The sequence below is a fragment of the Colletes latitarsis genome, chromosome 4, assembly GCF_051014445.1.
Source record: "Colletes latitarsis isolate SP2378_abdomen chromosome 4, iyColLati1, whole genome shotgun sequence".
Lineage (NCBI taxonomy): Eukaryota > Metazoa > Arthropoda > Insecta > Hymenoptera > Colletidae > Colletes > Colletes latitarsis.
The window spans coordinates 42,543,576-42,558,663 of record NC_135137.1 but is presented as its reverse complement, the minus strand read 5'-3'; the positions used below and the strand labels follow the sequence as shown (position 1 = coordinate 42,558,663).

At 50.0% G+C, this 15,088-nt stretch overlaps 1 protein-coding gene across 3 annotated transcripts in view; it reads left to right on the top strand.

Annotated features, from left to right (window-relative positions):
- Positions 1-15,088, top strand: part of Bbg (PDZ domain-containing protein big bang) — a 44,891-nt gene that overhangs the window by 24,968 nt on the left and 4,835 nt on the right. For 2 of the 3 annotated variants that reach the window (XM_076763988.1, XM_076763985.1), the window contains exons 6-7: positions 5,394-5,468; positions 14,459-15,076. In XM_076763988.1, coding sequence (XP_076620103.1) covers positions 5,394-5,468; positions 14,459-15,076 — 693 coding nt within the window. The remainder of the gene's footprint in view (positions 1-5,393; positions 5,469-14,458; positions 15,077-15,088) is intronic. The other variant, XM_076763986.1, reaches the window with a different exon arrangement.

Genomic DNA, 15,088 nt, shown 5'->3' with positions numbered 1-15,088 from the left:
TACGGGAGCTCGCATTCCGATGCTAATAGCGAACGAGAAACCGAAGCGAAGATTTCGTTTCGAATAAATAGGATGATACGGCGAGGTCCGGCGCTATTTACGCGCAAAATACATTTGTAAAGATTGTGCAGGAGCTTCACGGATCGTGGAATCGATTTTGCGCCGGTAATCGCTAGAATTGTAGGACTAGTTAAATCGTGCCGCCATCTCGCAACGATTTGTCCCCATGAATTGCAAAAATTCTGCCCGAGCGGAACGTCGACTTTAACGAGTCGTTAGAGCGTCCCAATCGTCTAATCCCAATTAGAACGTTCAAGGCAAGCGCCTCCGATTTTCACGTAATCGAATGAATCATTGGGTATCGGCAATCTGAGTCACGAATTAATCGCGTCATCGTGTTGCCGGTGTCGAATAAAATCCGGTCGAAAGGAAAACCGCTTCGAACGTCGCGGAGCCAACGACCGATCGGGAGACTCGAAATTACGATCCGGTCTTCCACAACGTTCACGCATGCGACGCGAGAACGCTTTCAGCAGCAGGATGTGGAACATTAGAGGAACGCGGACTGTGCAGCTTCGCGGGTAAAAAAAGAATCTCCCCCGGACCGTGGGCTTTCATCCGGATCGTCGAAAAAGCCTAGCTGCACGACGGAAAAAGGTCCGCTCTTACGACGCGTTCGAGATCGTTGGTCTCAAGGTTTCCAGACGGTCGTTTCCTCGTTTAAATTCCACGGAGGAAACGAGAAAAAAGGGGATCGACGTTCAGATTTATCGTGGACTGGATCCAAGCGGCGAAAGGAAAAGAGACGCGAGGAGCTGGGAACCTCTGGGCCAGCGAGTCGGGCGATTTTCGTTAAGCAGATTTAACCGGAGAGGATGCTGTTGCAAAAATTCAATTTGTCGCCCGCATTGACCTCGAAGCCGCACTTTCACTCGCCACCCACAGAAAAACGCAACGCAGCTGCCGCTCGGTTGCTCTCTCGGCTCGCGCGCACGTTACACATATATTTTTCGAATCTCAAGGGTAGACCACGCCAAGGGCTTCGGACGCTAGCAGCTGACATTGCAGATGGGCTACACCTGCCTCGCGCTATTTACCGTCCCGTTCCGTCGTGGTTTCTTCGAGAAATCCAGCACAATCTTGATCACCCACCCGACGAAGCCCCCCAGAAACCCTGGCTTCCCGATTGATTTCCGTCCTGGCTGGCAGGAAGCTGTTCTCGACGATTTCGATGGTATCCACGACTACCGTTTAACGCGTTGCCAGTTAATTAACGAAAGGAAAGACCATACCAAAATTGAAGAACGGTCGACGAGTGCTCGGCGCCCCGGCTAGAAAAGGTGTCCTCCGTCCCATTCGCGCGTCGTTAACAGACCGAACGTTTTTCCTGGTCGATTTTGCAATTGATGCTCGCGCGACGAGTCGGGAGGAACGTGGTCCAAGTGGCGCAAGAATAAAAGAGACAGGGTTTGCGTTCGTAGACGGCACAATTAGCTCATTCATCGGACGCATCTCGGCGCGCGTACGTACGATCGTGTACATATTAAATTCTCGCGCAACACGCACCGATATGTACGTTGAAAGAGGAAAGCTGGTGTTATCTGGCAGGCGCCAACTACTCGGTCGTTGTAACTCGCGAGATACATACTCTGTTAGCCGTGCGAACGATCGGTCGAGCCGTTTATTTATTTCGCCGGGTAGCAGCGGCGTGTGTGTATCGCGTGCCCATAGGAATCGCACACGTGTTATACCCGTCGATTACCTCGTGCTGAGAACCGATTCGGCCGTGGAGTTTAAAAGCGTTAATAATACGCCGCCGATGCGATAATTTCTATCGCGTTCGATGGAGCTTCGCGCTCTAATTGCCGCAAGTGCGTCGATCGACGTCGAGTCGATACTCGTTACGCGTCGGGAAACGCCGAGTACGTTGCGTTGCACTAGAATCGAACACGCGAACTCGATCTCGCGTCTTTCGAGATTCACCTCCGACCGACCCGAATCGAGATCGAGCGGTCCAAAGGGATTTTTAATCCACAGCCTCCGGACAGAACGCGGCCCCAGAGTTTTACTGGGTCGAGGCCATCGCGCGAACGACGCGGCGTCGCTCGTAAGTCATTCGCCTTTGCGATCCTTCCTGTTCGTTGAAATCTCCGTCGAGCTTCGAGCATTCGTATAGTTTGAAAAAGCGAGCTCCTTCGATCGACAGACAGGAGGGAATATCGCGCCGTAGGCATTAACCACCGATACCTTTTTCAATCGTACCGATCCATAATTATCCAGCTAATGGCCAGACCAGCTTTGGCGAGCTTTAACTGAAACCGTACTAATTAACGAGGAGCTAATAATTGCGCGAACGCTTGCGTCGCTCCGTGACCGTGCTACGCCCGGTAATTTTGCCATGCTTCCTGCATTATGGGAATCACGTCGGCTCGTAATACACGTTTCTGCTAGAACGCGATCTTCGAGCACACGCCTTGCACTTTCCTAGCCGCACAACGTACCCGTAAACGAGTTTTCGATTAAACGATCCCACGCCGACGTCAGCATCGCCGCGTTCCAAGGTTAGGCTCGACGAGCTGAAACGTAACGTCGCGAAATCCGAAGAATGCTCGCCGAACGGAAAGAGACAGGTGGGGCAAGGTACTTTGAAATTGTTCGGCTCGTCCTTAATTGTAAATTGCACTCGTGAGAGCGAACGCGCCTATTATCGGAACAACTTTCCATTACATCGTCGCCTAAGAGTTGTTACCCACGCGACGGGCAACGCACTTCCGGTCAACCGCGCCTTCGACCGTGACGAATTCGACCCATCGATCGATGCAGTCTTTTCCCATTTACATACGTAGATTATCCTATTCTAATTTTAAATATATTCTAATTTCTGTACGATTTCTTTCGATGTGTCCTTTATACATCTGAATCTGCTTGGAATATTTGGTAGTGAAAGTTGTAGGATTTTGCAAAGGAGACAGGCGTGGAAAGTAAGGTTTTGTCCCGCGTGCGTCGTACCGACTCGCCTCGATGCCGTTTTCAGCGGCAGCCCGCAATTTATCGTAATTATTATGTTTATCTTTCTCATTCACTTAAGTCGGTACACCGATCCTCCGGTTGCCGGCGTGTTCGCCCAACGGATCTTACCGAAACGATTTCGCACCGGCGCGAAGCGGCGTTCTACCTGCGGACACGCTGACGCCGCCACGCGTCGACCATTACGTCGTCCGAGGGGCGTTACGGCCGATCCACTTTGTCAAACTCGATTTGCGTGATTCCCTTTCCTGTTCGGACGACTGCGCTCGAAATCTTGCTCTCCCAATTAGTCGACAAATTATCGCGTCGCAGGAACGACTCTTTGCCGAGTTAAACGATTTCGACACGACTTTGCCGCCGAGGACTCTATGTCCGATTTCTCGCACGCGAAACCAGGCTTCCGTGATCCAATTTGGAATATTCAATTTGCGCGATCGGTAACGCCTGCCCCGTCGCGGAACGTCGTCCGTTGTAATTTCAATGCAGAGGAAATCGTTTTCGTCGTCGAGTTCTCTCGGTCGCGTCGGTCGCCGCTGGCGGAGTTAGCTCGGACGGATTGTTCCCCGGCGCACGGCACGCCGGAGGTCCCTGGAAAAGTGTAAAGGAAAGGGAAGGAGGAAAGAAGAGATGAAACGGCGGGAAGAGCAGAGGAGAGGAGGTTGGCGAAGAAGAGTTGACCGAAGGAAGAGAGGACGGGTCGAAGGAATAAGAAGGGGAAGTTAAGATGGTCCAGCGCGGGCAGCATCAGCACCGCAGCCGGAGGTGATGACCTGCTCAAGGCCACCCGCTCCCAACCTAAGAGACCGGAGAGGAGAACCACTCTTCTTATTTTTCGTTGCTCCCTTTTCTCTCTTTCCACTTCTTCGAGCTCTCCCTCCTACCTTACGATTCCCTCTCGCTCGTTCCCTCCCCCCCCCCCCCGCCAACAGCCTGTCCTCTTCCTGTTCGCCGCGGCGGTTCTCCCTTTTTCCGCTCGTACCCTTCGCCCGGAGCCCTTAATGTCAACTTCCCGGGGCCCTTACGTCGCGTTTCGCCTCGTTCGATCGTATTGAAAAATGCCTCCTCCGAAATATGCTCGTCCCGGTCCTGTCCGTTTCTCGCGCGATTTCGCGGCGAGCACGTAAATTTTTCCGAATCTCGCGCGGAACGCCGTCTTCCTCCAGCTTCCGACTGAACGGTCCGTAAAATTGAAACGGACATGGAATTTTAACGGTCGATTAAGCCACGCATTCGCGTCGATCATCGCGCGTTTAAGCGTACCGCGGCGCGCCGTCAGGGGTTTACGATGCACCGCAAGAACTCGTAAAGCGACCGATATCGCTCGCCTTAATCTGCTTGCTCCGCGAAAGCGTTTGCTGTCGAAGAATGCGGCGACCGTCCTCTCCCGCCGCCGGAAACTCTGCCCGTTCCTCGTTACGCCGCCTCGGTTAATTCGACCCTCCTCGCGCCTTTTTGCCTGTCAAAAACTGACCGAACGATCGTCACTGTGCTTTAAATTAATTAACCTGTTCGATCCTAAGTAACGAACGAAGGAAAGGAAAAACGCAACAACTTTCGACCCAATGAAACGATGTCTTACGTCCACCAAGATGGTATGTAATTTCAGCCAAACCCCTAGCAACTGGAGGTTGCCGGCTGGCGTCGGAGCGAACCGTAATTTTACGAATCTATTTGCGGTACCGATGCAAATTACAGCAATCAAATTCACTTTTTCGCCCGGACGTTCGAAAACAAGGGAGCCCACCGTCGAGAATTAATTAATGCCGAGCGGGTTCAAAGGTCCGCCAGCATTAGAGAGGGAACACGCTGAACGCGGCGTGTCTCTCTAGATATGGATCTGTACGGACAACATTTGTTAAGCGATCAAGGTCGCAAAGAACATGCGAGAAAGAGAGAGAGAGATAGAAAGAGTCCAGTCGAGTCCTCGTAGCACGTTTAGCGTTCCGCGTATTCCGCTTATTGCTGAATGGGTGTAGGCATGGGTGTATGCAGTGTCCTGCATACGGAAACGGGCCGTGCACGCAGAGAAACAGAAACCTCTTCGATAACGTTAATCTCGTCTGTACATGCTCGACGCGTGTCGTATGTCTCGCGGGTCCTCTGTGTGCATCTGGATGTTTAATAAGAGTCGGGTCAACCGATGTCAACCGTGCAGCTGTGTCCACTAGCTAGCAGCTATTACCTCCACTCATTATCGCTGGACTCCTTCTTTATTCGCGACCGCCTCTAAAGTCATTTTTCTTAATTGAAACGTCAGAGCCGCGATACCGTCTCTCGCGGCTGTCATTCGCAATCGTGGCGAATAGAAAATTCGTGGAAACGCGGTCCGTTCGTATTTTCATACGTTTCCTTCTCTCCTGTTACAGCACGGAATGACGAAGTAGACAACGCCAACGGAATCGCCAACTTCTCCGAGACAGGGGCTGAAAATCTCCACGCAGGTGAGCGACGCTGTTCGGTAATTTTTAAACCGAGTTGCCCGCTTTTAAAAATTCCCACGATTATTGCAACTTGTACCGTATTGTTTAAGCAATATGCGGTAAATTTCAGCAGGCTTAACACCCTCGGACATAAAAATTCTTGTAACGGAACGCTGGTCTTCCGAAGCGCACTTTTCAAGAGGACCTTCCACGGCTATACGAACGAAAGAGGTTACAAACATATTAGAGAGAATTATTAGCGAAATGATTTTTGTCGAAAGTGCTCGCACGTGATTCGAACGTAACCCCATCGGGTTTCGATACGCTTGATCCCATCGCGGCATTCAAACCGCGCTCCGAGACGTCTATTCAACTCGGTTGAAAAGCGAATGCCATGAATCGTGTGTCTAAACTTTCGAGGCACTCTCGCGTGGCATTCCGTTCTCGGAACCGCGTCTTCTTACAAAAGAAAGCGATTGGAATGAATTTTTGTAAAGCGTGGCGAGGAACGTCGGCTCGGCGTGACCGACAATCGTTCCGCGGCCCAACAATGGCGCTAAGCCACAAATGCTCGCTGCTTTACGACGATGGCCCGTCCTTCGGCCGCCGGTGAAAGTCCGCAAGAATTCGCCCTCGATCGTGTTGCGAACTTCACATTGAGATACTCGTGACGTGTCACGAGCCCGTTCCGGCCCGGTAATGAACGCCTCGTGTCGACTACGGGACGAGAACGAACAAGGGAGCCGAACTATCTTTCAGACGTTCCAGTCACGACTTTCGTCCGCGAGCATTTTCTACGCCGTGATTTCGTTCCCGCGGGAACGTAAAAGTTCCGCCTTCGCCGTATCCTCTCGGCCAGCTAACTCCGCGCATGTGCCCGGAAAACTATCCCCTTCGCTGAGAAATTACTGCTTTCGCGTTCCTCGACCTTCTATCGGTCGGTCACACGCCATCTTGGTATTCTTGGCTTTGACAACTCGAATAGCGATAGCGTATAAAAACGTGCATCGGGACGAGTAAGAACCAAACTACGAACAACCGGACGTCGAAGCTCGTTGGATCGACATCGGGGGACGCGAGCTACGTACCGTTTCCTATCGATTCGATGGTTCTTTTCGCGCGACAGTGGCAACCCTGGTCCCGACACCAGTTTCCCCGTAAAAAAAATTAATTGGATAAGATTCTCGAGGTGTGATTCGCTTCCTACTTGTTTCGCGAGCCGCTCCCACGAGCGAGCATGCGAAGTCAGCGTCATCGGCGTCTCGAGGCACGTACGGTGCCGCGCGCCGCCGACTTCGATGCCAATGTTTCCGCATTCTGAAATCTTATTTCTGACTATGGAATATTCGCTGTCTAGCCGACGCATCGACAAAAATTGCGTGCACCGGGTTTGCCGTGCTCGCCGTTTCGAAAGTTTCGCGCGAACGTTCGGGGCCATGGAACACGCCGCGGTCTTCCTGCTCGTCCATTTCCTCGTCCAAACCTCGCGATACGAAAATCGAAAAGCAAGACCGATAACGACCGGAACTACGTTGTATCTGTTGTTGAATTTTTCCGATTCGAACCGGGGAATATCTTTTCTGGGTGCATCCTCGTCGATACTCGACGCGTTCCAAGGGAAATCCAAATCTGCAGACGGTGCAATCCTTCCTGGCGCCTACGATAGAACTCGTCGAGATTTTGCTTTCGCTAAGTTACAGCGCTGCACTCGCGTCGAGGTTAACTGTTGGCGAATGCGCGCGCTTTTATCGTGCTTCGCCGCAGCCATGTGATTTACGAGTCAAAGAAGAAACGAGGCGTACGCGAAGTCTACCCAAAGCGCCAAGGTGAATTTTTCGCGGATGTGGCTCCTGTCGTTGGTGGCTGCGGAACAACTGCGTCCGATGGAACGCATCATAGCCAAAAAATACCGCATCTCCGAAAGGTTAACTCGTCGGCCCTTTGACCCGCGCGTCAACGCCGAGCGAGCAGAGCGAAGAAAATAATGTGGGAACCGCGCGATCGCTCGAAAGCTGGGCGTGCATAAACCAAGGAACGCTGGCCTCGCGACGACTGCCACGAAATCAACCTTTCCCGATTCATCACCGAATCGTTACCGATTTTGCCAACCGATCCAACGGCCCCCGCCTATTAACTCGACCCTTGCTAATGATTCGATAATGATACGGTCGATCGACGAACGAAGACACAAAATACCTTTCTCCGATGCTTTTCGCGCAGTGTGATCGAGACGCTACAAAATTAAACGCTGTAAGGAAATCCTTGGCGATGTTCCGTCGATGAAAAAACGGAAGTCGAACGAACGGCCGTTGGAGCGGAGCAAGCTGAAAGTAACGCGGATTCCAGTCGTCGAGCATTTTCCAATTCTTTTCATTTCGGTGGCCGCGACACCGTGCGTCTGCTTGCTCGAACGCGAAACTCGGGAAAAAGTTGGAGAGACCGCGCGCGCGGATTTGTGATGTAACGCGCGAATCAGAGTGTGAGGTTGACCGGCAAAAACAGATTTCGCAACGACTAACGAGAATCGGGCCTCCCTTATCGAATAGAATTGAACGTTACCCGGTGCCGGACGTTCGAACGGGTCACGAACAGTGTTTACACGGCGAATTACGCGAAAATAACATAATCACAGGTTGAAATAAACTTCTACGCGTGGTTCTTGCGTTCCGATGCTTGTACTATACGATGGGAGTAACTATTCTTCGAAGAAAGCGGTTTAGGCGGAAAAGGCAATGGGGTTAAATAACTACAACCCCCAAACGAGGACCGTGAGAGTCGATCGATTAAACGAAGTCGACTAGGGATTTTTGTATCGATCGACTATCGTTGTTGGGTTCGCGCGCGTCTCGGCGGTGCTTTTCAATTAGAACGCGGCAATTAAAATCACGCTCGTCAAGTGGCGTGAACAGGCGGTTTGCCGAGTAATAGGCGAAACGTACGCGCAGACGTGGCCTCGGCCGCTCGTAGATCTGCAACGTGATATTAACCCTTCAACGCGGTTCGGCGTATTAAGTTGCGTCCCACTTTTCTAGGCCTAAGTAGGTATCCGGAGAAGACAATCGGTTTTTCGATGTACAAATCACCGGCCGCGGGCTGGATAATGGACTCGAAATTGTTGTGCAATTAAGGACACGAAACCTTGCTTCTTTCATGCTACCGGTCGGGCGCCAATACTCTGTTCGAACCTCTTAAGCAATTCGAGGATCCTAAACGCGTAAAGATAACGAACTTGCGAATTAAAATATCGTAAAGCGCTAACAACGCCGTCGTTGGTATACGAACGTCAGTGATTTATCGCGCTAGGCTGACGGTACCTATGCTCGTCTGAGTCATTCCACCTTCGAAATGGAAAAAATGCCGATATTCAAAGTGTATTCGACGGTTAATATATTTGAGAACGTAAGTGGACAAAGAACGCAGAACGGTCGACGGTAAACGCAAAGTTTCTCGCTTCGATAATGACCGATCGTTCCGGAGCCTCGGTGACGCGACTCGACGTGACAAAAGAACGCCATTCCGAGAGATAAAAATAACAATTAATAATCCGCGTACAAGGTCCACGCTTTCGAGACACGTAGACTCGCGGGACGCGATTCGGATCTCCTCCACGCCAAGGACAAACGACTTTTAGGCACCCGCGACGGATTGGTCTTTCGGGAAGAAAGCGAACTCGTCGTTGCGACAAACGCTCCTAATTACGTAATTTACTATTACGATCGAAGTAATCGCGTCTTTCTTCTCTTCAAATATTTTCGATCGCCTGCGAGTTACGATAAAATGGAGAATCGCGAGAACGTTCGTAAATAACGCGTCATTGTTCAAATAATCCGACGGCAATTCGCCGTAAACCCTACCTACGCGATACCATCGTCGGTTTCTTTAAAACGAACACCGTGCTCGGCGTCCTTCGAACTCGGTTCGATCGCTAATATCCTCCGTATCTTGTATCGCGAATTCGAGCTGTAAATTTTACCTCGAAATCCAATCAGAGCTATCTCCGACGATAACTTGACGGGCTAAAAGATCCAACCGATATTAAGCGGTTAATAATGGAATGGAGGGTACTTCCTGTTCGGATCCCCCGCCGCGCACCACTCGACGCCATGGCTGACCTTCCGTTTGAGTGTCTAACATCGCAAACTGTCGTGGCTCGACTCAAACACTTTGCACGATTGACACACGCCGGCAGATTAATCATCGAGAAACATATTCGTCGATAACGCACGTCATTCTGCGATTAGTAGTTTTTAACCTTCGAGCAACGCTGCTTTTTTTCACATTCTATCTTTTGAAGTGTATCATGCTTCTCGGAATGGCTACTCCAATTCTATTTCAAGCAGTGAAACCTAGAAACCAGAGTCACTTTTTCGCGTAAAATGTTTCGAGCTGTAAACCTACTCGTCGACACCTACAAACGTAATTCAGAGTAAATTCTAGTTTTGGTCGTTCTTAACTCATTGAAGGTATAATATGAAGTAAGCCTATTACTACTTATTGATATGTATACATAAGTGTATTTATTCTATTTTATTATCGCATTTAGAGCAAACACAAAGTGAATCATCGTGAGACGTTCGTTACGGAAATGAGTAAATCCATTTATCTCTATTTCGAGATACAAAAGGTTTTGCATTTAGTACGATTGAAAAGTATTGATAAGCGTTAATTGATTTGCTGTGTATTTTCGGTGATCACCGATAAATTATCAGACGCTCGAACAATATCGACATTACCCGAAGAAAACTATGTTTTTGTTCGTCTCAAAAATGAAAACACGGTTCCAACAAATGCTCTACCAAATCATCCATAAAACCGATCCTAATCTACATATTTCGGTGAACTAGAAATATTTCGTAAGCGATGTAGGGACACCGATCCCGAAAGTCGGGGACCAAAAACGTGTTCGCGACATGTCGCGACGACGGCCGCCGCTTTATCCCTTCTCTCGTGTAAGCGCGTATGTCGGTGCTAACCGCGGAAGCTGGCCTCGACGAGCAATGTCGTTCAGTCTTACGAGAGCCTTCTTACCGGTAAGAACGAGTCTTGTCTCCTTCTCTCTGCCACCCTCTAACTCGAGTCATCTCTCTTTGTTTTTCTCCGAATAAGTCCTCCAGGGTCGGACCCAGCATGGACGTTTTCGAGTCCCGGTTTCGTGAAATCACTGCGACGATACTCTCTGTCGTCCAACCATTGGACGAGTAATCGTTATTCTCTGGATTAGTTCGCGTGGGACAGCGACTCGTTCGAAAGCAAAGCGTGCGAACCGGACTCGGTAGGATGAAATCGCTAGTGAGGAAGCCTGACGCAGGGAGCACGCTGCCGGATGCCCGATTTTTCGACACAGTCAAGGTCTGTACTTACCGATCGCTCGATTATAGGATCCAAGTCACGAGAAGCTTTCTTCCCTTTGGGTGTCGCGTCACGTAACAGCGCATCGCGACCAATTCGCGGACCAACGTTCTCCGATCCGTTCGTTTCTGAATGCGAGGAAAACCTGGCCTCCCTAATAAAACAATCGTATTCCATGTTGTATGGAAAAGGAGGGCGAAGGAGTTGACGTTCTTCCCCCGAAGATAATTGAAATATTGCGTCCTCGGCGGGCAGGTTTTTTCGATCGAGCGTATAAGGCGCCGGAGAACGAGATTCCACAATTTCGAAATCACGTTCGCCGAGGAGATCCACCCACGAGCTCGAGCCACACGCGCGTGTCGCTGACGGACCGATTAAAATTCCTAGCCGAATGCCGGCGGACACAACTAATCGGCGATACGCGTGTACTCGAGAGACGCGACACGCTCGATGTGGCGTGTTTGTGTGTTCCAGCGAACGCACCATATTTGTACCGATATCGGGGATAGCCCGAGCGTTCGGAGTGTGCGTTCTCGTTGCACGTAAAAGCGTCGACGAATGCAGCCGTTGCTGGAACGCGAAACGCGCGCGATTTAATCGAATTAAAACGTCTCTGAGTCGTGCACCAATTTCGCCGCGGAAGTTCTGCGTGCTTTCGAAACGATGACACGGTAAGGAAGGTAGGTGCAGCGAGTGTTTGATGCTTGCAGTACCTGTACCATCGTGATCCAGAGATTACAAGCATGTTAATCTACCCTCTAGCCACTTACCAAGGGGCAAACATCTACTAGCCCTCTTAACATTCTCCGTATCATAGAGGAAGGGTACTTGAACGACCCAATCTTGATTCCCCCAGTTTCATTGCACGTAAGGACGTTTTCACTTTGATCTTTTCTTTCTGGCTCGAGTCTATATTATTCGATGGAATAATAAACTAAATTACACTTAACTCTGTACTTCTCGATACCTTGCGGCGCACACGTGCGAGCACACTTCAGAAGTCACCGTGTGTACTCTAATGACTGGTGTCCATTTCAGTTCTATTCTTGAGAGTCGGTATCGAGAATAAGTGCCCTTTCACACGAGCAAACAGAAGAGTCTTCGTGCCAGTAGCTGGTTAGTCACTCGTTAGGATTTCTACTCTTGACAGCGACTTTTGAGAGCAAAACTCTCCAATCGACACCAAACATAACGCCGCTATCCTAGTTCTATTCGAACCCTCGCTTCGTTATCCGAGTCATAAAGAACTCTAGTTGGCGTAAGAAAGTTTCCTCTCGGGTCCCTTTTGCTTGGAGAGTCTAATGCAAGTTCCGTTCCCCCGGGAATACCGACTTGGCTGTTCGCAGCGGGAACCCGATCTCGGTATCGAGGCATGTAAAAAAGCTTGAGTCCTAATAAAAATGTCGATCGTCTAGAGAATCGGATGAATGCGGAAACCAAGCGGCGTGTAAGTTTGCGAGCGATACGAGAGGCTCTCTGTTTCTGTTAAATGGCCGGAACGCTGTTGGTAGAAACAGGAAACTCGTAGGCGCTGTTCGTCTACGAATTACATAATACGCTGCCGCGATTCTCCACTGCCGGTGAATGGAATTTCCGATGGCACGTGGTGCATCGCGATACGGGAACAGCGCTCCGGTTTGCACGTGTATCGGCGATTAGTTCCATCGAACAGCAGCCGGCCGGGAATGTTGATCAGAAGTTACAACGGGACACGCGTTTTACTAGCGGTGGATTAACCCTGAGACACTCAACCACCAAAGGAACACTTTGTAACCAAGTACAAAAAATGCTGCAAAGTTAACGTTGTTACTACTACAACAGTAGTAATGTACGGCGCAAGAAACGTTACACCGAACGCTTTACAAATTGCATCATTTGGAATAATATTTTACTCAAGAAATCATTCTAAAATTAATAATTGTGTATCCGAGATAGGGAAATGTTATGGCTTGGGCGCACGCTGCTGACGGCCAGCGCAGATGATAAATTTACTATCGAGCTATAAATGACGCCGACTCCCTTATCGTCGAGACGTCAATTGAAATTGTGGATAATAGGGAAGTTACAATTGTTGGAGCAGACCTCCCGATGTTACTGACTGCTTTAGAGCAACGGAAGATTTACATTTAATATTCCTGATCGATCCACCGCAACCGAAACCATAATTCCTTTCGATTTATATCGTTTCGCATGCTGCGATCGAGCTTGAACAAGCTTGTGTTCACGTGCAAGACAACATTCAACCCACCTGGGACACGATTTCGTTCTAACAGCTCTAATAAACATATCCACCAATTGCCTTCGCGAAATTCGAAAGAGACGATTTCCGGGGCGTTTGGAAGCCAAGTGAAACGCGGAAGCGCTAAAACCGTCTGATTCGAAAGGTATCTGAAAATATTAGTCCGGGCGCGCATTTTTCGCGATTCCGAGCGAAAGGGCCGGGCGATAAACACGCTTCGCGGGCGCAGATAACGCTCGTGCGCGCGTCAAGTTTTATCAGCGAGAGCGTTAGAATGTAGAAATCCTTGAATTCGAGCGACCGGTCGCGAAAAAATCGCGGATCCGCGAGAGGTCCGCTCGCGGGCGTGATTCCTGCGCGGCGCGTGCTCGACCGGACTCGCCCAACGTCAAGCGTGAAAGTAACGCTATTGCGTAAATCGACTAAAATAACCAGGACTCTCGTGGATTCTTTCGCGGACGACGTGTCCTTGTTTCTCGACGAGTCCGAGATTTACTTTGAACGACGATTTAGACAAGAACGGAGGATCGATTGGATCATCCTGCACGTTTTTTTGTTCTTATAAACCTCGAATAGAATATGGAGCGAGGTTTTTTCTCCGAGCGTGCACGAGTCGTTTCTCAGCGAGAGTGGCTGAAAAATCTGCTCCGTTTCAGCGTTGGAATTCCTGATTGACCTTTGGAAAATCCAGATCAACCGGCGGAGAACCTTCGTAATCTTGTTTGTACGTTCGCTCGGACCGCGCTATCGTCGACGTCCGTTTAAAAACTGTAAACGCGAACCGTGACGACGAAGGTGCGTCCTTACGATAGAGCCGGGCCGAACTAAATGGGAATATTTCCTTTGGTGCTCTCGCGTAAATTGAAATTAGCGATAAACGCAGAAACAACATACAAGAAACACACGCGAGTCCGCGATGGTTTTTTTTCTTTTAAATCCATCGGTTGCTCTTATCGGAATTGGATGGTACGTTCTATTAAACGCGATCCCTCCCACCGGCCGCTGCCGTTGCAATCCGCTTGGAAGCGTATTCGAAACGGTCCGAATCGATCGCGAGCAAACGAACGTCGATCGGTCGAACGACGGATTGCAACATCTATCCGGCGAGTGCACGCGAGCGTGATTTCATCGGTTCTACACGCACGAACTCCGAATTCGATTACAGCGAACGGAAAACAGCCAGTTCACCTAATCACCTAATTGTTCTCTCTATATAAAACAGATTCCGCCGTTCGAGGGCCGCCGATCTTTATTAATTCCCGACTATAAACACGCGATCGATTACACGTGTCTATCCTACACCCACGTTTCTCAGAGTTTTATTTATTTATTTCAATTAACCAAACGTGCATTTTTAATGGATGCGTAAGCACCTACAGTATTGAAAAACATATCGTTGACGCTGGTCCGTGTGTGATTTCAGAGACGGTAAATGGTAGAATGGACAACTGCGGAGGCGGTCAGCGCCTACCCCCGGACGGGGACGAATTTCCAGCAGCGTACCAAGAGTTCGGCGGCAACAACCAGCAGTACCGATTCGTGACGACATCGACGACGACGACTAGTGCGTTGACGATGACCGCGAACGGCGGTCTCGTCTGCAACGAGAGCGAGTCGTTCGTCGGCAACGAGAACTTGAAGCTGATCGAGAGCAACGCGGTCAGCTCGGAGAGCATAATTCTGTCCGATAACAGGGTGAACCGAGTCGAGAACGTCTGTCAGGAAGTGAGCAAGGTCGGTCTGCCGAGCATCGAGATAAACGGCAAGACCAGCGTCGAGAGCGTATGCCAAGACACGAGCGTCTCGGTTCGAGAGTCTCGCGTCGACGATGGTAAACCTTATATCGCGGACGACTTTATTAAAAAAACCACGTCCGTGACCAACTACTCCAGCTATGGAAATCAGGGTAACGATAACGTCCTACTATCGGAGAAGAAGATCGAAATCACCGGTTACTATCACAAAGACGCATCGGTTATCGAAGAGGTTCAGGACCACGAGAAAGAGCCATTGGAGACGCCACCGCCTCTACCGCTGACAGGTAAAGTTTGTT